The sequence below is a fragment of the Musca autumnalis genome, unplaced genomic scaffold (assembly GCF_047663935.1).
Source record: "Musca autumnalis isolate F117 unplaced genomic scaffold, ASM4766393v1 scaffold_1, whole genome shotgun sequence".
Classification (NCBI taxonomy): Eukaryota; Metazoa; Arthropoda; class Insecta; order Diptera; family Muscidae; genus Musca; species Musca autumnalis.
Window position 1 is genome coordinate 163,115,599 of NW_027411644.1, and position 21,785 is coordinate 163,137,383.

Here is a 21,785-nt window from a genome sequence, read left to right on the forward strand (position 1 = left end):
ATTGAGAGGAATATGAGGGTTCGTGCTTCACACTTGCAGCCTTCCTCGATATAGAGGGAGCCTTCAACAATGTGAAGCTGGAATCCATTCATAATTCGCTCACTAACGCAGGAGTTTCCTCTATCCTTGTTAGGTGGGATGATGAAATGCTGAAGAGCAGAATCATCAACTCCCATCTAGGAGAGAGTTCCGTAAGGAAAAAGGTTTTCAGGGGTACGCCTCAAGGAGGAGTTTTATCACCCCTCCTCTGGCTCCTTGTAATAAACGAAACTCTTGTGAATTTCAACCAACTAAGGACAAAGTTGGTAGCCTATGCTGACGATGTTGTTATCCTCATAAGCGGCAAATTCTTGTCGACCATATCAGACCTTATGCGGCGTGCTTTATTGCAGCTGTCTCGCTGGGCTCGCACCAATGGACTTGGTGTGAATCCAACGAAGACTGAGCTCGTACTCTACACGAAGAAGCGCAAAATTCCCGATTTCCCGCTACCAGAGCTGGACGGTGTTGCCCTAAAACTCTCATCGGAAGCCAAATACCTCGGTGTTATCCTGGACCAACGCTTAATTTGGAAAAGGAATACTGAGGAGAGGGTTAAGAGGGGTTTTATGGCACTCTATTCCTGTAAGAACTCCATTGGTAAAAGTTGGGGTCTCAAACCAAAGATCATACACTGGTTGTATGATACCGTGGTTCTCCCAGTTCTTACCTATGGTGGGCTTGTCTGGTGGCATGCACTCGGGAACAGTGCACTTCTGTCCAAATTATATAGTGTTCAAAGAGCCGCATCTCTGCTAATCTCTGGTGCCATTAGAAGTACACCTCAAGCCGCCCTGAATGTTATACTTGATCTTCAACCTCTGGACATCACTATCAACTTTCAGGCGGCGAGGACGGCTTTCAGGCTTAGAGAGGCAGGTATGTGGCAGTGTTCACGATTTGGACATGCAAAGGTCCTCTTCCCCTTCACCGATTTACTTGAGTTCAGTGGATCCGATCACATCAGTGATTATATACCCACTGCACTAAACTTCAACCAAATCAACGTCACAATCCCAAGCAGAGATGCCAGGTCTAGTGGTAGCCCTCCTCTTGGCGGTCTGGCCATCTACACAGACGGTTCAAAGATGGAGGATGGCACAGGGGCCGGGGTCTTCTGCGAAAACCCACAAATTAAGCAATCCTTCAAACTCAACGATAACTGCAGCGTCTTTCAGGCAGAGATTTTTGCAATTAGGAAAGCAGCGGAGATGGTCAAAGAACTTGGGAGTATCCTTAAAGGACCGGTGACTATTTTTGTCGATAGTCAAGCGGCCCTTAAGGCTCTCAAGTCATGGACCATAAACTCAAAAGCTATCCTCGACTGCAAAAACGCTCTGCTGGAAGTACGCGACTTCGTTGGTCTTTGCTGGGTTCCGCATCGCCGGGCATAACAATCTTGAAGCGATGCGGGGGCTAGACGTCACAATCTTCTCATTTAACTTCTTGTAGTGTTGAACTGGGAGGCTGTGATCGACCAAAGGTTATCCACTCTCTGTCACGCACCAACTTAGTGCACTGGAATTCAAAGTGTATCTCCGGATTGAGTGACATATATTTGGTAGCGATCTCCTACCAAAGTAATTGTGAGATCCCCTAACACCGGGGTGTTACGCGACCTCGTGCTCATCGGTGTTCCCAAGGTTTGCAGTTAGGGTACCAACTGTATTCGAACGGAGCCTCGCTGATACCTGGGCACCTCAGCAAGTAGTTAGCGCCCTAGTCATGGTAGTGGAGGGCCATGCCATTTCTGTCCTCAGTTCCCCCATAAACTCATCTACTTATGGATAAACAATTAAATACTAAAACAAAAAACCCCAATTCCGATTCACCATCATCATCGACCATTGCTATGCACCCGGACAATGTTGCACCTCGTGCGAATACCCAATCCCTGGGCAGGGACGTTAATAGAACGACACTGGACAGTGTTAGCGAGGGATAGCGATAGTCTCCGACTAAGTCAGGAGAGCCCCCCTCCATGGGACTGGGAGAGTTGGGAGGATTATGAGATGGATATAACAATTATCCCATCATTGGAGAGCTCCAACCTTACGGTCGGGGATCCGGCTCCCTCAGCGGCTGAAGTGTCGGTCGGTTCCGACAAACCCCCCCTAAACAGGCAGGATGCCTTGGTGGAGGATGCTGTGGAGGAGGATACGAAGACGGCCTCCCCCATGTCTCCCTCAACCAAAGCCAATAAATCTCGGCAGAAGAAAGATAGATACAAATATCGTAGAGCTATTTTCTACTGTCAGAGGTTTATTGGCAAAGACCCCTCCGAGGTGACCCAGTCGGAATTTAGGGAAATTGGCCTGAAGATCCGATTTGTGAGGCGTTTCGAACGGAAATACCCTCACATTGAAAAGATCTTCTTGCCAATTGACCAAATTCCGACCCCTGTCGAGGCTGCAGTATCCAGCCCAGCGGCTGAGACAAGGGCAACCTCTACAGGGAAAAATGTAAATCCGGTGCTGTCAAACTGCTCGAGCCTTTGCGGACGTCTATGACGACCGCGGTATGATCGAGCAGGTTGGCTCCACTGGCCCCGAAGACGACGGAACGCAAGGGAAACACTGGTGTGATCCCTTCCGTTTCGAAGTTGTCGCAGGGAAGGTTGCAGCCACAAGCTAGACAGCCGCCAAAGGTACCGCCTATGTCGACTGTCTCGTCGGTGGCTGCCATCGAACCTGCCGGGGTAAAGAAAGGTGCAGATCTAGTAGGGACGACTGTGCAGAGGACGTTACTCACGAGGAGACATCGATTCTTCGGTAGATATGAGATAAATACTCTGACTTTTTTTCTCCGACATAGACTCCATCTACTTGTACCAATTTGCCAAAAATCTCACATGGCTGGCAAACAAAACTAATTAATCACTGTTTTTCTTTCTCCTTCACACAGGGGGATAGAAATCGGCTCAACTCTGAACAACACCCTCAGCGGCAACACACCCACATCACATCCACTACATCAACATCTTTACCACAATCACAGCAGCCGCGCATCCATATCCATTACTCATCGCATCCATCACACCAAACCACTCTACATCAACAAAACCTGCAATAGACCAACCACCGCGCATCCATATCCATTACTCATCGCATCCATCACAACAAACCACTCTACATCAACAAAACCTGCAATAGACCAACCACCGTTTATTACTTCAGAATAGACCAGTCACCACTTTCAACACCCATCTTATAAATCAGCATCCATCATCATCACATCCAACCCACCAAAACCACTCTACATCAACAAATCTGATACTTACCAATCACCGTTTCATCTTTACTATAAACCGTCACCTAGCGTCTATCATCATCGCAACCTCAACAACAATACATGAATATCTCTATAATAGACCAACCACCACACATCACTGCAGTATAATCCAGTCACCACACACAACAACTTGATTATAAACTAACATCCACCATCACAACCTCAGCAACAACCTATAAACTCACATCCATCATCACAGCATCACCTACACACTCAACTTCACAACAAATCCGCAATAGTCCAGCATCTATCATCATCACATATAGTCCAACCACAACACACAGTTTCTTTAAGGATGATCACAAGGTCTCCGAGTGAAGTAGCTGCCAACAACGGTAGCTGCGCGTCCTAAAACCAAACCAAACCAAGTCACTCTCGAACCCTGGAAAGAGGGAAGGTAGGACCTCAGTCACGTTTGGCGAAGTTACGTTGACTGACCCGAAGAAGTGCGCAAGTCGAGCACCCCGAGAGAGACAGGGCGAAGAGAACAGTATTACGTCGCATCAGATCTCTTCCGAGGATGAACTACGCTAAATCATCCAAAGCGTTGGGCCCTAATGGAATATCCATGGTAAAATTCTCAACTTATCGCTAGCCATCCTCATTGTTACCGAAGTCTGGAAAATGGGCAGGGTGGAAGACAGGGAAGGATGCCAGCAAAAGTGAATGGTACCGGCCGATTTCGCTTTTGTCGCCCGTAGCAAAGATACTTGAGACCTTGTACGATCCTGGCGTCAGGTACTTACCCTGATGACATCTGTGAGAGACTGAACTCCTGTTTAGTCGATCTTACCACCTTTTCCACGCGAGCAATATGCAGATATCCGCCACTAAATCTACGGTTACTCTGTTCACCACATGGACGGCGCAGTATAGAAGAGAGTTGAATGTCGTGGTCGATGGTAGCAGAATTCCGACCATAAACTGCCCCAAAATTCTATGGGTCACATTCGACACTACGTTCACATCGTCTGAATAGCATTCACACGGACGCAGTTGCTAAGGCCATAAGCAAATACAGTGTGAAAAAAGTCCTCGGAGTACATCACTCATCTATCGCAGCTGAGGAGCGTCTGCTGCCACGACAAACCAGAGTAGTTTTGGCTCAACTACGCTCTGGATATTGCAGTCGCCTAAATTCTTGTTGGTCGGATATTGGTCCCGCCGTGCAAAACATCAGCCCAGAACGCGGCATGGGGCCACACGACATCCTGCACCTTTTCAACTGCCTTGCCAAACCTACTCATCTAACTCCAGTGGATCTGTGATTACATCCCATTGAAGCAGCCACTTTCCTCGAACTGGAGATAGACCCAGAGCCAGATTGTACAGAAGAACGAACACGCAAACATACAATAATAAACACTGTTACAACAACAACAATAAATATGTAAGACGTCAGATTACTATCAAAGAATTTTCGACGATGGCTAAGAGCTAGAGATTTCAGTACATAATTACTAGACATTTTCGTCCTTCTTAATTTTGCCTGCTAAAATGATAGTGCATACATGTGCAATTTGATTTATATTTTCGACCACAGCCCAATTGTTTACAAAAGAAATCAACTCACTCTGTTAATCTTTTTAGTTCATCTTAATTCTTTATTTGCACCATACACTTATGGTAGTAGTGTAATAATTACCATATAACATCTCATCAATGAGATATTAACAATATTAACAAAAGAATATTTTACATTAAAAGTCTAATTTGGAAATTAATCTAAACTACAAACAGTAAATACAAAAAAGGTTTACTTTCTACGTTTTCTACGCAGATTTTTATTCGACGTTGGATCATCATCGTCATCACTATCATTTTGATGACTGTTTGATTTATATTCTTGATCTTTTTGCCTGAGAGATTGTTGCTGGGCGTCCCATTCTTTGCGTAGCTCACTTAGCATACCAGGTGTCAACAGACCCTGGGCAATTAGGCGATCTGTTAAGCGGCCTCTGGATGTGTTTGGTATGCGGGGTTCTATAAAAAAATACTTTCGATATTAACAAAAAATTCATAAAGTTTGGAAATGATTGTTATATTTACCTTTAGTTTGAACAATACGTTTCATATGGTAGGTGGTATCTCCATCTGCAGCATTTTGACTGGCTTCGGTATTTTTCAATAGTCTTGTTATTTGGAATACACCTTGCTGTATAATTTCATCAAGTTCTGCTTGTGCAGCCCTCACAGCTGGTGCCTCCGGGAAGAGGTCTGTAAAACGATAGCTAAGCCATAGATACAAATCCATAACATCAAATACAGCTTCCAGATGCACCAAGTCGACTATAGTTTTTGGCAAAGATAGGGGCCAACCAACATTTTTCTTGATAAAATCAAATGTGATTGGTTCAGCACGGCTGTATTGTCTAGCAATCTATAAGAAGAACACATTTTTTGTTATGTCCTAAATTTGAAATTAAGAACAACATTCGAATACCAACCTTTAAAAACATTGAACACACAAATGGCATTTTTCTATTGATTGGTGCACAACAGAAGACATAACGTGCCCTCAGTGGCAAAGGAACATGTTGAATCATTTCAGCTAAAAATTTAAAATCTTCTATATTGCACATAAAATATAACGAGTCATCTACGGTGCAAAGGTTAACAAAAATATCCTGTAAAAGAAAAAATTAGGAATCAAAAGTTTTGTTACAATTTTAACATGGTAGAACAAGAAAAGGTAGCAGCAATACCCAGCTGACTGAACTGGGCTGTAGTGTTAGTGTCAAATTCCATACGACATTTTATATATTTATTTCTATGTTCGATGTATATTAGGGACATATATTTTTTGAAGAAAAAAATTATTCATCTGAAATAAAAACAATTTCCCATAAAGACTCCTTCATATCATTGTCATGTAACCTCCTCCAGGTCCAAACGACATGCCGCACACTAAAACACCGCTTATAGAGGCGGTACAATATTTGTTAATATGTGTGGTATTTTGTTAAACTTGAAAAGAATAAAGCCCTAATAAACATGTGCTTTTTTGTTTTCAAAAGCAAATGATTGAAACAGCTTCTCTTTTTTCAATGAATTACCAGCGACCCGAAACATGTTTGCAAGTATTCTACTTTCTGCGAGAAATTATGCATTTAGTGGAATGATATGGAAACATTCAAATTGAAAATCTAACGAGTTTTCATTCATGTTTTCCAAAATATTCAATCAAATGTGAAAAATTATTAGTTTTTAAATTCCAATAATTTATAGACATTTCCTTGTTTTGTTTACATTTACGTTGACACTAAGGTTTACAAACAAAAACAAATTCCTTTGTGGTTGTTGTTCGAGTTGTATTTGTTGTAGTATTAACTTTACCTTGTATTTGTTCTACCATGCAATTTTAATGGAAAATAATTAAATTACCATTAAATTACTAAGACTGGAATTTGGTAAATGATAGGCATATAATTCAATTTGATCTGCTGTAGGATGTAGTCCCGCTTGTTTTAAAGGTTCTGGAGTTTGAGCAAGTAATTTTTTGAGGGTTGGCAAATCATCTGATTTGTATGTGGTAACATAGCCATGTTCCCATTGAGTACGGAAACGCCCCGCTCTACCAGCTATTTGTAAGGCAGATGATACTGAGATTGTATCAATTTCACGTTCTCCCTTTTCATTCATAGAAGGTTTCACCAGGGAATAGAATATAATGCGCCGTATGCTCCTGAAAAAAGGAAAAAATGTAATTGTGATAAAAAATTGTGTAAGGGCGCTCCGAATTTATGTTGCAATAATTCAAAAAGAAATTGTACTAACAGTACCAAGGCAGTTTTGACCATAAAAAAAAAAAAATAAAAAAACTTAAGCTAAAAGTTATAGTGATATCACTCTGCCCAGCCCAAATGCGGGCTAATGTTGGGTCTATGACCTGTAAGAAGCTCTAACTCGGCCGTTCCACGCCTGACTGTTGCCCAATCAAGCGGCCAAGTGTTTTTCGATACTGAATTGACCCGCGACTGCCACCCAGTATACACAAGTGCAGGGAACTAAGCTCAACAATAGCTAGAACTTACAGCATTGTGATGATTACAAAGTACTGAGGAAGGATCGCACCAGAAGTTGAGGTGAGGGATTAACTTTCCTATTCCACCAGTCTGTTCATGCGGGCCAATCTCGCTTGAACCTGGCTCTTATGACCCGTACATGGACTGTATGGGGTAGTAGTCGGGTGTGGAAATGCCGATGTAGAGTTACTGAACTTATACATCCTGCCGATAAATAGCTGTACTTTAGGTTATAAGCCCAATATTAGCCCGCTTTAAAGCTAAGTGGCCTAGTTTCAAATAGTTCACTTATCCCTTGTTCCGAGACATCATCACAGCTGCAGCCGCACGCCATATACCTGCCGGTCGAATACCCGAAGTGAGACCAAACTTCCCAGCAGTGGCGACGGTTTAGCGAATGAGCGTGATGAGCTTCTTGGAGCCAACCCTTGTGACCCCAGAGTGAGGGAGCTGATACAGGAAGTTAACAGGTTTGTCGGCGACAATAAGCGGTTGCAACATTGGAGCCGGTATAAGTGAATTGTGGGCAAAGGTTAAGTCACTCTCGAACCCTGGAAAGAAGGAAGATAGGACCACAGTCACTTTTGGCGACGTGACGTTGACTGACCCGAATAGGTGCGCAAGTTATTTTAATCGACAATTTGTCGGGCACCGCGGAAGTGACAGTGCGAAGGGAAGAGTACAACGTTGCATTAGATCTCATCCTGGCGAAGATGAACCACCACAGTTTACAATGGATGATGTTGTGAATGCCATCAGGAACGCTAAATCATCCAAAGCGTTGGGCCCTTATGGAATCTCCATGGTAATGCTGAAGCAGCTGAATGAGCCGGGAGTGGAGTATCTCACTAAAGTTCTCAACTTGTCGCTAGCCACCCTCATTATTCCCCAAGTCTGAAAAATGGGCAGGGTGGTCCCGCTACGGAAGCCAGGCAAGGATGCTAACAAAGGTGAATCGGAGAATCAGTCCGATTTCGCTTTTGTCAACCTTAGCAAACAATCTTGAGGTTTTTCTTCTCCCCAGCGTCAGAAATAGCTATCCAGCCTCCGATCATCAGCATGGGTTCCGTAAGCAGCACAAGAGTGCTCAACGCCATTTCCACTCAGATAAGTCGAAGACTCAAATAGAACATCCTGAGCTTTAAGACAGTGTTGGTGGGGCTCGACTTAAAAATCCTTTGATAATTTTAAAACATCGCACAGAGGGGAAACATAGGCCTAAAGTTGCTCAAAACTCAAAATATGAAAGTCGTTTTTTTATGAAAAAATGTTGATAAACGGCAACCAGACTCTTTTCTACATTTGCTATAACCATCCTCGACTTTGTAAGATTAACCAATCCAATGCAGCAGTCGATTGAACTCAGCCATACTGAAAACAAAAAGTAAATTTTCGAAAACTAAGAAATTAGGTGAACATTAAAATGACATAATTTTCGCGAAAATTTATATTTTTCAAGATTTATTGTTTTTGTACAGTCTCCGAACAAGATTAGCATTTAAAATTGTCAGATTAATTTTACATCTTTGCTCTTTAATAATGGTGATACATATCCTCTTTATGAATTTTTTTATGATAATTTTTAAGATTACTACAATTTCAATAGTGAAAAAGTCTATTTCCCCGTCATTTCCCGACCATAGTTTCTTCAAATGTTTTATGCGCTTGAGTCTCAAAAATCAGATTCAATCATAAAAAATTGCGCATATTTGCGCCATTCCGAAAAAATCTAATTTTTCTCAACTAAAATATGAAATATTTTTATATGGAATTGCAAGGTTTACTCAAATTTTGCTCCGCCTTATAACCGGGGCTCTTATTTATCAGATTAAAACAACACCTATCAAATATGTTTGCATTATTCAGAAACATTCACGGCTTTTCTCATGTGAATTGAGAAAAATTTAATTTAAGTAAGTTTCAAAAAATAAAATTTGGAATGAAATATATGTATATGGGACTATATATACATCTGTACCGATTTGTTTGAAAATTGGCTCAATGTTTTTTTAGGCTAGTTCAGGTTGCATTTGTCAAATTTCAGTGATTTTGGTGCATTTTTATCTCATATCAGATGCGAATATATATGGAAGCTGCATCCAAATCTGGACCGATTTTCATTATTTTCTATAGGATTAATCCTTATACAGAAGATATGCTTTGTGCAAAATTTTATATCAATCGGACTATAAATGAGCTTTCTAGGGCTTTTGATCAACTTTTAACACAAATTTCCCCTCTGTGCATCGAGCAGACTAACCTCCGGCCAAGTTTAAAATGTTGAATACTCAACTAGATGTGTGAACGCCAGTCGTAAGTGAAATTCAGGAACAAGTGTGCGTTTTAAAATTCTTTTACAGTACACGAGCAATAACTGAGACAGCGCAGTTTTTTACGTTTCGGAAATCAGCCATGCCGTTATAACAACACCAATTATATTGCAATCGGCGCACATTTGGCAGGAAAACCATATGATTAAGATATCGCTATATAAATTTAGAACATAGCTGTGCCAGTATGGAACCCATTTGCCTTGAATATATCCGCTCATCATTCAATATTCTGAAAGATGAAATCTGTCATCTTGAAAATGTCGAAAAGTATACTCACAAATTTAGTCCCATGCCAATTGCATCTGTGGCAACCATAACTTTGCAGCTATTTTCAGGATCATTGAATTTTGCAGCTTGTGCCAATTTTGTACCCGGAGGTAAGCCACCATAAATTACAGCTACTTCTTTTCCTCTGTAAAAACAAAATTTGATCATTTTTTTCGTCTCACTTTTCGTTTTACATACCTCGCTTCAATTTCCCTTGAAACATTATAAATATCATTTTTACTAAAACAAACTATACAATCGCCTGGTTGTATATTATCCAAAGTCACTAAAGCTGAATCTTCTATGGTAAGTTCGGTAAGACGTGTATAGTTATGAACTTCCACCGTTTCATTTGTAGTTTCGCAAATTTTCTGTAGCAATTCAAGTGAACCAGCTTCGCCGCAGACATGTATCTCTTCTGCTATTAGACCAAGAAAGGCTCTAGTCCATGCCCAACCACGTTGAGGATCTTTTAATTGTTGAATTTCATCAATAACAGCAACTTCATCTAAAATAATAAGCAAAGAAATAATATTAGGCAAAATTTTTATTAATATTTAATGTATCTACTTACAAGGCGTATTAACAGATGTCATTTCTACGGTGCATGCTACGTGTGCCGCAGGAGTATTCTCATTGATGCCGTATTTACGTTCTTCTCCGGTAACCAAATCACACGGTGTACCCTGGAAAAATAAAAAAATTATATTAAGAACAGAACCTTTTCAATTTAAATCTATCGTAAGTGACCCAAAAAAATCCTTACATGTTCATTCGCCTTATTGAACACCTCCGTTGCCAGCAACTTCAAAGGACCACAATAAACACCCGATTTGGCAGTTAAAAACCTTTGCATGGCATGGTATGTTTTTCCCGAATTTGTGGGACCAGCATGAAACACAATTTTTCGGGTTATTGCTCTGGCACTTGGATACCAATTAGCCGGTGTTCTTAAATCAGATATTTTCTTCAAATCATCCATACAATCCAAATGAGGAAATATTGTTTTAGCATGGCGTATAAAATATGGGAATATATCGTCTACATGGCCGGCGCCATTGAGAATGTCACTCAGCGTAATATGTAAATCCACAGGTAGATTTTCCGACTCTATGCAGAAGCGACGAAATGAGGCAAATGCCTGTTGTTGAAGATAATCTAAAAGAATACAAGAATCAATCTATCAACAACTTTTTTCATTATTTCACATATACTTCACTTACTATCCAACCCATTCTCCGAGCAAAGTGTTTTGATTTCTCGTCTCTGCGTAAATTTATTCAGAACTTTCAATACCGATGATTTTTCCAATTTACCCGCCAACTCTGAACCAACATCGATTTCATCAACATTGTGCTGTATAGGAACTGGTTTGAACAGTGCTGAAACATTTGCCGGTTGCTGTTTTTTATTTCGTGCTCGTTGTACTCCTCCCACATTGAAACCCCTTGACGGAATAGCCGCCAAGACACCACCACTTCCCAACAAATCAAAACGTTTTGGTGCAGATTTTAACGAAAGATTTTGAGTGGCTGTACATAGTAAGTGAATGGTTTTTCGAGAATTTTGCATCGCTAACTAATATCAGAACCGTTTGAAATATTTTCCACTAGCAATTTCATTCACTATTTTAATCTATTTACAGAGAAATTTAAAGATTAATAAGCACCACACAACAAAATACGATTATGTGATGCAATGAAACTGTTTAAATGTCAAAATGGCAACATAACCTCAACATTGATAACAGCAAAAATCATATGGTAGCATATGTTACTGAATTGGCATGCAATTATTGGGCACGCAATGTACATCGAAACAAATTTTTCATTTAACCCCTCAAGCATGTTTACATTAGGGATACGCAAGTCTTTGTTAAATCCTCGTATTGAGTTGATTTGTTTTAAATTTGGCATAAATCGTCGTATACAACTCTGTTTTTTGCAACATGCTGCTAGAAAATAAAAAAAGTTGCAAGCTGGCACAAGAAACAAGGTAGATGCATCGGTGAATTGCTACACTAAAAATAATTTAAAATGTAAAAATTTGTAAACAAGGCGGAAAAATTAAATTTGTGTTGATGTGAAAAGTTGATTTTAATCAAGCAACACTAATATTTACGATGTCTAAACGATAAAATAATTCGTTTATTTATTTTAGATGGGGAAAAAAATGTGATATAATAATAGCACGGTTACACTACAGCTTTTTGCAGGTTTAACCCACTTCATGAGGATTTATTGCTTAATCTGGTCAAATCTGACCAGATTTGCCATACAAAACTTAAATCCTCTCATAACTGGGTTTATTTTAAATCCGGCACAAATCCACCAAAAATACAGTGTTGTATTCGGTATTTGTGCAAAAAAATCCAACTCTACTCAAAAAGTACCAAAAGTTGCAACTGTAGCTTTGTTCCTTTACTTTTTTTAATGGTAAGAGTGGTAAAAGAGAAAAGTGTCAAAATTGTTCAAAATTGCTCTCTCATGAACATTTTTACCAGAAAAGTAAAGGAACGGAAAAATGGTAGATCCGGCAGCAATGTCAGAGAAAAAAATAAAAATATCAATTTTCGTCTTTTATTTCACAGTTTTTAATTTAGTGTTGTCAGTGTTCGACTTTTTCTTCGATTTTTCGTCCATTTTGTGAAATAATCGTCAAACAAAAGTCGAAAAATCAGTTCTGCCATTTTCTACCTGCAGAAATTTTCCTGGTAGCCTGTGGTAGAAGAGAAAGCCATTTTCGCTCTCTCTCCCCTCTCACTCTCTTAAAAATTGCTTCCAGTTTTGCCACTTTTCGGGGTTAAGGAACGCTTTGCAGGTTAAAAATGGTAACAAATGGTTAAAATGGTAACCTCAGGTAAGTAAAGGAACACAGCTTGTTTTTGCAACAGAGTTTGTCGTGTTTTACACGTTTACGATTGGTCGCATGAGATTTTATTGAGTTAATAAATCTAAAGTTATTTGAAAATCATAAAATTATTTATTTTTTACATTATAGGGCGTTTATACTATTGAAGGTTAACCCTGTGGGATTTAAAGATCCAGTGGGTTAACCTTAACCGTTTATATATGCCTTTATGAGGATATAAATGACAGCTGATTTTTGTTTGAGTATACATACAAAACAGCAAATAAACATAACATTAATAATTTATTTAAATTTTATAGAACTGGAAAATAAAAAGACATTGCCAGTTTCTTGCGTACCTGTATGCAAGATCATAAAGTGACTGAGCCGGAAATGAAAAACTGGCTGCCGCTGACTGCCCAACTGGAGAAGATCCATCACCGTTCCAACCATGGAGGAAGGTAAACAAATGGCTAGTCGGAGCATTGGCGATAGTCGAAATATTTCCAAATTGCCATAGATTACGCTATTTATCAATGTGACAAATTGGAAGAGGACAGTGAAGAAGAAAATGTGGTGGGTATAATTAATTTTGTAGGAGGAAATTTTGATCTAAATAACTCTTTCTTTTAGATTCGATTCAAGTCCCCACTGATGACGAAAGCAGCAGCGAAGAACATGAAAAAGATGACATTGGTGCCTCAGAGTATATAGTTATGGAAACAGATGACGAATTAGATGGACTTGATATGGACAATGCCATTAATACTCAAGAAAATGCAAGTATCACCAATTAAAAAATATGTTGACCATAAAATTACTGAATTATTTCTTAAAGCTCTCGGTTTGGATGTCAATGACAAAACAGATAAACCAAATGCTCCATCTAAAATGAGTGATGTTAAGATCATTTCATCTCAATCCGTATGGCAGTGTTAATTGGTCATACCAATTCTCGCGTATGTCCACTTTGGTTATATTGGTAAGTCACTGTGTTATAAATTGCTGGCTTGATTATTTCACCATAGGTATTTCTTATGGAAGATCAGGTGACCGGAGTGCCTTATATTCTAAGAGCCCATTGTTTGCACACCAATCAAACGCCCCAATAAAGAATGAAAATCATGCAGCTCATAGGTGATGGAGAAATTGATGTACTGCTTGTATCTCCAGAAGCTGTGGTGTCTGGGAACGTTCCACTGGCTCTTGTGCGATTCTACGTCAACTACTACCAATAGCATTTGCCTGTATTGATGAGACAGGCCAATTGTGTTTCCGAATGGAGTCAGAATTTTCGTGCCATCTATTTGATGATCAGTAAAGCTTTAAAGAAGAATTTGCCCACCCGTTTAAATATTATCAATCATTTGGGCGTATTAGCGGATTAGCTGGAGGCCATTATAAGTGACTACTTCCGTAATGATTATCCCAAAGATTTGATATTGGAATATGAGGTATGTGGACGCAACAAAGACATTTTTACAATGGTAATCGTAATGGTTTTTTTACAGGAATCACATGTCTCGGATGGTGAAATTGAAACAGATGTTATAGTTCTCATTAACATGTACTCCGAAATAACTTCTCTGGACTCAATGTGGTATTTCATGATATTTCAATTCCCAATTATCCAGCTACTATGTGGGCACATTGTAAAGTTTGACCTATTTCAATCGTATTGTACGATTGGCTAATTGTTTTATTGTGAAAATGCGCATGTAATATAAAATATGTATTTTTTGAAAATCTCGTTTCGCTGCTAATTGTGTCCTTACCCTCAATCTATTTATTTGTTAATATTTGGCTGACTTCCGTATCGTCAGATTCTTTGTGGTTTTAAAACTTCGTCAATTTTCAGTTGCACACTCAGGCATTGTTTTTCGAAAATGCAGATAAATGTATCAGAAATAAAAATGATACATGTTTGCTTTTTACATGAGTTAAAAATGCGCAATTTTGATGTTTTGAAATACATAGCTTGGAATTTGTTACGTATTATGGCGTTATGAAACACAATAATTCAGACAGTTGCAGTCCTTTGCCAAGTATCTGACGATACGGAAGTCAGCCTTTGTTGTAGTATTGAGCTATTTTAAACGTGTGTGATTTAAAGTGTAATTTAAAAACGAAAAAAGTCGTCGAACGATTTTATGTGAGTTTATTCATAATAAAATTTATAATTTATGTTTGCTTTATACCTCAGTGTTACATATCTTTTAATTTTTCATGTCAAAATTCAAATTTGCAGTTGCTTAATTTGCTGCTCGTACCCATTAGGTAAATGTTTTACTTATCATAGCAGCAGTGTTGTTGTTGTAGTTACGCAAATATGTTCGTGTATTATTTCAGTTATCAGGTTCCGGTTCATCCGTATCCAGACTGAAAAATTCTGCAAACTGGACTGGATGGGTCCATAAAGAATCAGGAGACAGGTGAGTGGGGCTTGCTGGGCAGCTAAACAAATTCAGCGTGTCTTGTGGTCCCAACCTGCCGGGCATGTGTTGGATTTCGTGGCATCAATTCGGTCCCAATACGGATCTTAACTGGGCTACGGCACTCATACTGTATCTCGGTACTGCGTGCGTGACTGAATTAGTGTGAATACCTTTGGACTTCTCTCTAGATCATGAAGATCTCTCCTGACGGGTATGGGTGGGGAAACATGTCCATTAAATCGTGGTAAGGATGCTCACTGTGATAACACGGTACTGCATCGACAACATCCTGTTGTGTTGAGGCACCGGTAAAACCTTCTCTACTCATGTCATGAGAAAGCTCCCTGTTGCAGTCTTCAGAGCGGCACTCTGGTAGTTTTAAATATTTTTCAACTGCGTAGCGTTTACATTTGCACATTTGCATAGCTCCCTGGCGCCGTATATCTTTTCACAGACTAGCCCAATGCTTCGTTAGAGGTCAACAAGCTTTCTAAATGCTTCCGACAAGCGTCTTAATGACCTTGTTCCTACTTCCGATCTTTTCACAAATAGTTATGGCTATGAGAACGACTTAAACATGCTGTGGAAGTTACACCCAATAACATGGTGTAATTAATGTTCGAAATCTGGGCTCCATCTACCAACACTTTCACTTATTTCACCGTCCGCATTCATTTCTTTGGCGTCTGCAGGCTGTGGAATTTTAGAGAGTAGAGGTGTAGGGAGATATCACCCATCTTGTGGAACTTCCTCTTTCACTCTACGGGGTTTGGACTTCATGTCCTAAATTCCACAAACGACTTGGAATTTTCCGGAATTGATGTTGGGTAACTGGAAAACTGTCGGTTGGTTGTTGAATGCCGTAGCCGCTTTTAAGCTTTCCGATTTATGACCAATCTTAATGCAAACTTTTCCTGTAAAGAAATATAAGTGTTATTTAATTTTGGTATACAAATAAATATGTATTTACTTACCTCTGCGAATTCATCTTAATATTCTCTTTCTGTTGTCATTTGTGTTGTTGCATGTTTTTGACAATAAAACAAAATGTAAACAATAGAGTTGTACAATCTAGTTCATTTGAAAGATCTAGTTCAATAGCTCAGCTCTTTTCACTGAACTAGTTCAGTAATCTAGTTCATAGTTCACTATCCAGTTCAATCATTTGGATTAGAATCGTTCACGGGCTCTTAATTGTTCTCTTGATGAAAACACATACATACATACATCAAATAGGAACAAACATTAGAATAGTATAATTAAACTACAAAAATATTACATTTAGATATTTTTATTCCATTCATAAAGAAAGATTAAGTTTAGAAAAAAACATCCTTCGAAAAAATTGTAATTACAATAGGCCTGTTCGATAACTTTGAAAGTAAAAAGTAGTTGCAAGTTCTTGCAAGTACTTGCAACTACTTCTCATTTTTCGTACACTAAACAAGTTTGTTATCGAACAGACCTAATTTAATTTAAGTGGCTGGCAAAAAAATCGTACATTGTGTGTTTGTAGAAATTATCACTGTATGTATGTTTCTTTTTATTTTTTTCTATCCAATACAAGGCACATTGAATAGGTAATGGATTCGATATATTGGGATACGATGTGTTTAAAATGCTCTTTATGTAAAATTTATTTTTATTACAATGGGGGATGACACTTCACATTGATCCAAAACATAAACAAAACTCATTACATTACGAAGGCGTCACTTAGCACAGAGGACGGCGTCACTTTATGTGAATGACATGCTGAACTAGTAGTAGTAGTAGTAGTAGTAATTTTATTCGAGTCTTCTTCTTTTTCAGTGTTACAAAGTGGAATGATAACAAGTGTTAACATATGTTAATACATAGAACTGTTGTTGTCTTATTCTATTAACAGTGACGAGTGAATGTGCTACTTGCAAAAAGAATAAATAATTACAAAAAGAATTGTAAACAAATTAACAGTATTAAACTTGAACAAGGCTTGCTCGTAACCTTTACATAGTCGTGCAGAGCATCTAATCTGCATATTAATAAATAAGTCTTAGAACTAGATAACAAACATAAATAACAAAGAGAGTTCTGTCAATAACGATGGTAACAGAATATAAATAACATTAACGAGTCGAAAACATGAAAATGTAAATATCACAGTGTTTTGATTTCATATGAAATGAGATGCAGATTCGAGCGTTCAAATACATTCTGTTTGAACTTAAAATCATTGGATTTATAGTAAGTAATAACGATTGTGTTATAGGGTATAAAAATTAGTCATATATACATTTCAGCCTCTATTTCCGGATGGTGCTGCTTTGATGTAGAAGAGTGGTAAGTTGTATTCATCAGCAACATTGTCGAACGTTTCATTTACGATGCCCACCGGTGACAGGTATGAGGATTCAGACCAATATATGGAATTTTCAGAGTCATATATTTCTTTTAACAGGTCATTTTCGTGAAAAGCCAGCTTGTCGATAAACATTCTATGAAGATGACGTGCATATACACATAGAGGCTGCACCCCAGACTGTTCATAAATGAAACGATTGGAGTACTTTTTGGTGGGGTTAACATAGTGTTTGTTTATACACTTTCTGATGACTCTGCGCTCAAAGATCTCCAATTCCTTGGCTACTGTCGGCGAGATAGTAAACCAGATTGGAAATCCATAAAGCAGTACTGATCTTATAGCCACTTTATATAGCAGTAGTTTTGTTTTTTGTGGTAAGTGACTGTTATTAAAAAGATAAGAAAATGATCCTGCAATACGCTTTGCTTTTAATAACGTGGAACGTGCGTGTGTATTGAATTTCATTAATTAAATTTATTCCTAGGTACTTAAGATTTGATGTAAATGGTATGGTGATTCCATTTAAAGAGAGACGCAGTGTTTTACTCTCTGGCACAACCTTTTTTGGACACTTGCCGGAGGCGTTTCTTATGCATATCGCTTCTGACTTCGATGCATTTATTTCAATACCCCACCTCCTGTAATATTCGTGAATTATGTTCAGGTGATGTTTAGCCTTCTGAAGCGCTTGGGCAGGTGAGATATCATGAGCGTATATAAGGCAGTCATCAGCATAAAGTATGGCTTGTGAATTTGGTACCACATGAGGAAAATCATTTAAAAAGAGGTTGAAGAGAAAGGGGGCCAATACGCTTCCTTGAGGAACTCCGCTTTCTACTACTCCGAGTTCAGACGAAGCATTTTGCACCTGTACAGTAAAAGTCCTGTCCGACAGGTAGCTTTGAGCTATTTTTAGTAAGTAGGGATCCGTTCCTAGGTCAGCCAGTTTATACAATATTCCACTATGACAAACTGAGTCAAAGGCTTTTGCGATATCCAGAGATATTGCAATTGTACAAGTTTGGTTTCTTAAGTTCGTCGTAATGTCTTGGTGGAATTTGATAAGAGCATGTTGGGTGGAGTGATTTTGTTTGAAACCAAATTGATAATTAGATATTGGGTTAATGACAAACTCATTTTCAATTTTTTCTTTCAGAACCCTTTCGTATATCTTTCCAATATTTGACAACATTGAGATCGGCCGGAAGTCGGAGACGGTTTCGTTGGAGGCTTTCTTTTTTATTGGAATAATTTTCGCCAATTTCCAAGCCTTTGGAAAATAGCCATTGTTAATACAATTGTTGAATATAAGCGTGAGTAATTTCAGTGTATAATCTGGGAGCTTTTTGATGATGAAATTGGAAATCTCATCCACTCCACTAGATTTTTTTGTGTTAATGGCTTGAATAATTTGTTTTATTTTTTCAGTAGATGTAAAATGATAATTATCAAGATTAGCAACGGCATCGAACTGGTCATCAAAAGAAAAAATTCGCCGAGGCGTCAAGTTTATGATTGAGTACACGCGAGAATCTAGATCTTCTACTGGTTGCGCAGGAGATCTATGTCGGCATGCTGAACTAGATTGTGAATCGTTCGTTCGTTGATCGTTCCTTGTGGATCTTTCGGTCGGCGCTCAGTGAGCTATTGAACTATATCGACTGATCTAGTTCATACGCTCTTTTCAATGAATCGTTCAACTGAACTAGTTCGTTCATGAACTATACAACTCTAGTAAACAAATGGTTTGTGAAAACGCTTGCAACTTTTCGTACATTGGGAAATGAGTTGCATTTTTTAGTACAAAAACAGTGTTGGATTACATTAGTATCCAGATTTTGTGCAGGATCTCAAACAAATCCTGTCATGAAAAGATTTAACTTTGTATGGTAAATCTTCATAAATTTGATGAGATTAGGCAAACAAATCCTGATAATGAAGGTTAACCCTGCAAAAAGCTCTAATATAAACAGCATATTAGACACTTTTTTAACAAAAAGTACGCTTAATACCAAAAATGTATCCCTGTGTGTAAAATATACCAATATAAGCAAAGAGGGGACGATATCTCATTCGAGAAATTGTAAAAGTGTAAAACACGACTTTATTAGTTATTTTGTATGTATACGTAAACATCAGCTGACAGTTTATATCCTCGAAAAGCTAAGTGTAACCAGCAAAGATTAACCCACTGGATCTATTAAACCCAGTGGGTTAACCTTCAATAGTGTAACCGGGGTATAATTCTTTATTTGCTCTTTAGTTAGCATTAGTAGCATAATGTGCTAACATTTTCAGCATTGAACAATAAATTTGTAATTTGACGTATGTTTTTTGGGACGAATTCAACTTACAAAAAAATCTTTTGACGTTTCAAATTCGATAAGATGGGCTGATGCATCTACCTTGGTAATTGTGCTATGAACAAAAATCAGTTGACTGCCACTTAAATCCTCCAAAATGTATATCTAAAGGCTATGAGATTTGTACTGGATTTATTAAATCCAGTCGAGGACTTATGGCTAGTCTAAATGAGCTATAAGAATCAAAAGATCGAAAGATCGATTCTTGAGTTCTAAGTAAGAATCAAAAGATCGAAAGAAAGATTTTTGCTTATGGGTACTTTACACGATATGTTTTTTACATATGAGTTGTCACTTCTCCCTTACAAAATGTATATGCAAAGTGACAACTCATATGTAAAAAACATATCGTGTAAAGTACCCATTAGTAATACCCTAGACAGACAGCTGAGGCTAGGGTAGTTCGCCAAATTCCCCTCCCTTTTCTGTCCCTCTCTACCCTACCTTCCCCCCATGGTACAAATACTCAGGTAGCCGCATCGGCAATTGTTGGTAACATAAGATGTCAAAATTTGACATCAATTCAATGCAATTGACACATTATGTTACCATCAGCTGGCTTGATAATGCTACCTGTATTATTGTACCATGCTTCCCCCTTTTCCTTTTATGCCAAGTTTACACTGGATCCACTGGATTTCACGAAATCCTGAAATACACCCCGGTGTTTACACTTATTTTTTGTTGATTTCAAACATATCACAATGATCAAGGTAGATGCATATGCGCAGCTGATCGAACATTAATTTTCAAAACAAGTTATTGTAAATTGTATTATCAAAAATATACGACAATATATAACTTTACAACTTTATTTCCATGATACAATGATACAAGGTAACCTCACGCTCAGAGCTCACAGATTTGTATTCGCTTTGCCGTCCCTTCATTGCCAAACTCATTTTGACAAACTTTGTATGTATATGTAAAAACATACATACGTCAGGTTTATTTACATTTCAAATCTGAAATCAATTTAATTTTTTTAATTAAAAAATTTCAGACCATTTGGAGTCGATTTTGCCTTATCGTCCGCCCGCCTGAAGGATAACTCTCGAACGGATCTGCTGATGCGGTCCAAATATCAGTCCTCGTCATATTTTTCAAAATTTTAATCAATTTCGAGAATGGGGCAGTCCACTTCTTCCGGTACATCCCACATAAAAGTTCAAACATTTTCGCTAAAATTGTGCGTACGATAACTCACGAACGGATCAACTGATTTTGTCAAAAATTAATCCTCGCAATATTTTTCCAGACATAGATTAAGGATAGACTATATCTATCCAATCCTTGGAGTACCTCCACACAAAATTTTCGCTTAAGGGCTGTTCGACAATCGTTTTTAAATTCCTTGTGGTCCTGTTTACAGTTATATGATGTGTTTCGCGATCAAGTCCATGCTTCCAGACATATTTGTCCAAAAGCTTTAAAAATCCTATAGTGCCCAATATAAATGGCTGGTGGTCACAATAATTGAAAAAGTGGCAGACATTGGTCCAACCTTAACAAATCGGAATATTCCTCTCAAACATGGGCAAGTCCTTGCTTCCTGAAAAAATGCTACGGTGACAAACTAAAATGGCTGTTTGGCAGGAGAACTATCGAAATGACTCCCCAAATTAGATAGTCATGATTAAGATGACAAAACATACACATAAAGACAAGACATACACAGATGTTTTCCTATGAAATATATGTATGCTTTTTATTCTTGTAAATTATAAAAAAATCATCCATTTTTTATCTTTAAAAGAATACAATATTCTCATAAAAGTTAAAGAATTTCAAAAGTTTACATCTTCTGGGGGCAGCTGTGGTATTCTTCTTTCTGGCTT

General features: G+C 38.4%; 1 protein-coding gene and 3 long non-coding RNA genes across 7 annotated transcripts; 2 read left to right on the forward strand and 2 right to left on the reverse strand.

Annotated features, from left to right (window-relative positions):
- Nucleotides 1-4,913: 4,913 nt before the first annotated feature.
- On the reverse strand, nucleotides 4,914-11,691 carry Suv3 (Suv3 RNA helicase). The gene is made up of 9 exons (XM_073958828.1): nucleotides 11,179-11,691; nucleotides 10,722-11,113; nucleotides 10,530-10,641; nucleotides 10,154-10,463; nucleotides 9,966-10,100; nucleotides 6,715-7,015; nucleotides 5,778-5,957; nucleotides 5,380-5,710; nucleotides 4,914-5,313 (listed from the first exon to the last, which is right to left on the reverse strand). The coding sequence occupies exons 1-9, from the start codon at nucleotides 11,525-11,527 to the stop codon at nucleotides 5,087-5,089; spliced, it is 2,337 nt and encodes a 778-aa protein (XP_073814929.1). The 5' UTR covers nucleotides 11,528-11,691; the 3' UTR covers nucleotides 4,914-5,086.
- A 964-nt stretch (nucleotides 11,692-12,655) lies between these two features.
- LOC141388680 (uncharacterized) lies at nucleotides 12,656-15,000 on the forward strand. Of its 3 annotated transcripts, none has more exons than XR_012408917.1 (7): nucleotides 12,684-12,814; nucleotides 12,956-13,068; nucleotides 13,126-13,381; nucleotides 13,439-13,584; nucleotides 13,674-13,787; nucleotides 13,855-14,259; nucleotides 14,317-15,000. It is a non-coding gene; the product is annotated as an uncharacterized lncRNA (long non-coding RNA). The 3 variants fall into 3 exon arrangements; XR_012408915.1 differs by having other exon boundaries at nucleotides 12,685-12,814; nucleotides 12,956-13,062; nucleotides 13,644-13,787; XR_012408916.1 differs by lacking the exon at nucleotides 12,956-13,068 and having other exon boundaries at nucleotides 12,656-12,814; nucleotides 13,644-13,787; nucleotides 14,317-14,545.
- LOC141388682 (uncharacterized) lies at nucleotides 14,943-17,002 on the reverse strand. The gene is made up of 3 exons (XR_012408920.1): nucleotides 16,742-17,002; nucleotides 16,215-16,441; nucleotides 14,943-16,154 (listed from the first exon to the last, which is right to left on the reverse strand). It is a non-coding gene; the product is annotated as an uncharacterized lncRNA (long non-coding RNA).
- Nucleotides 17,003-17,096: 94 nt separating this feature from the next.
- On the forward strand, nucleotides 17,097-20,753 carry LOC141388681 (uncharacterized). 2 transcript variants are annotated; one of them, XR_012408918.1, is made up of 6 exons: nucleotides 17,097-17,466; nucleotides 17,523-17,623; nucleotides 17,681-17,958; nucleotides 18,069-18,499; nucleotides 18,741-18,897; nucleotides 19,013-20,753. It is a non-coding gene; the product is annotated as an uncharacterized lncRNA (long non-coding RNA). The 2 variants fall into 2 exon arrangements; XR_012408919.1 differs by having other exon boundaries at nucleotides 18,069-18,280.
- Nucleotides 20,754-21,785: the final 1,032 nt, after the last annotated feature.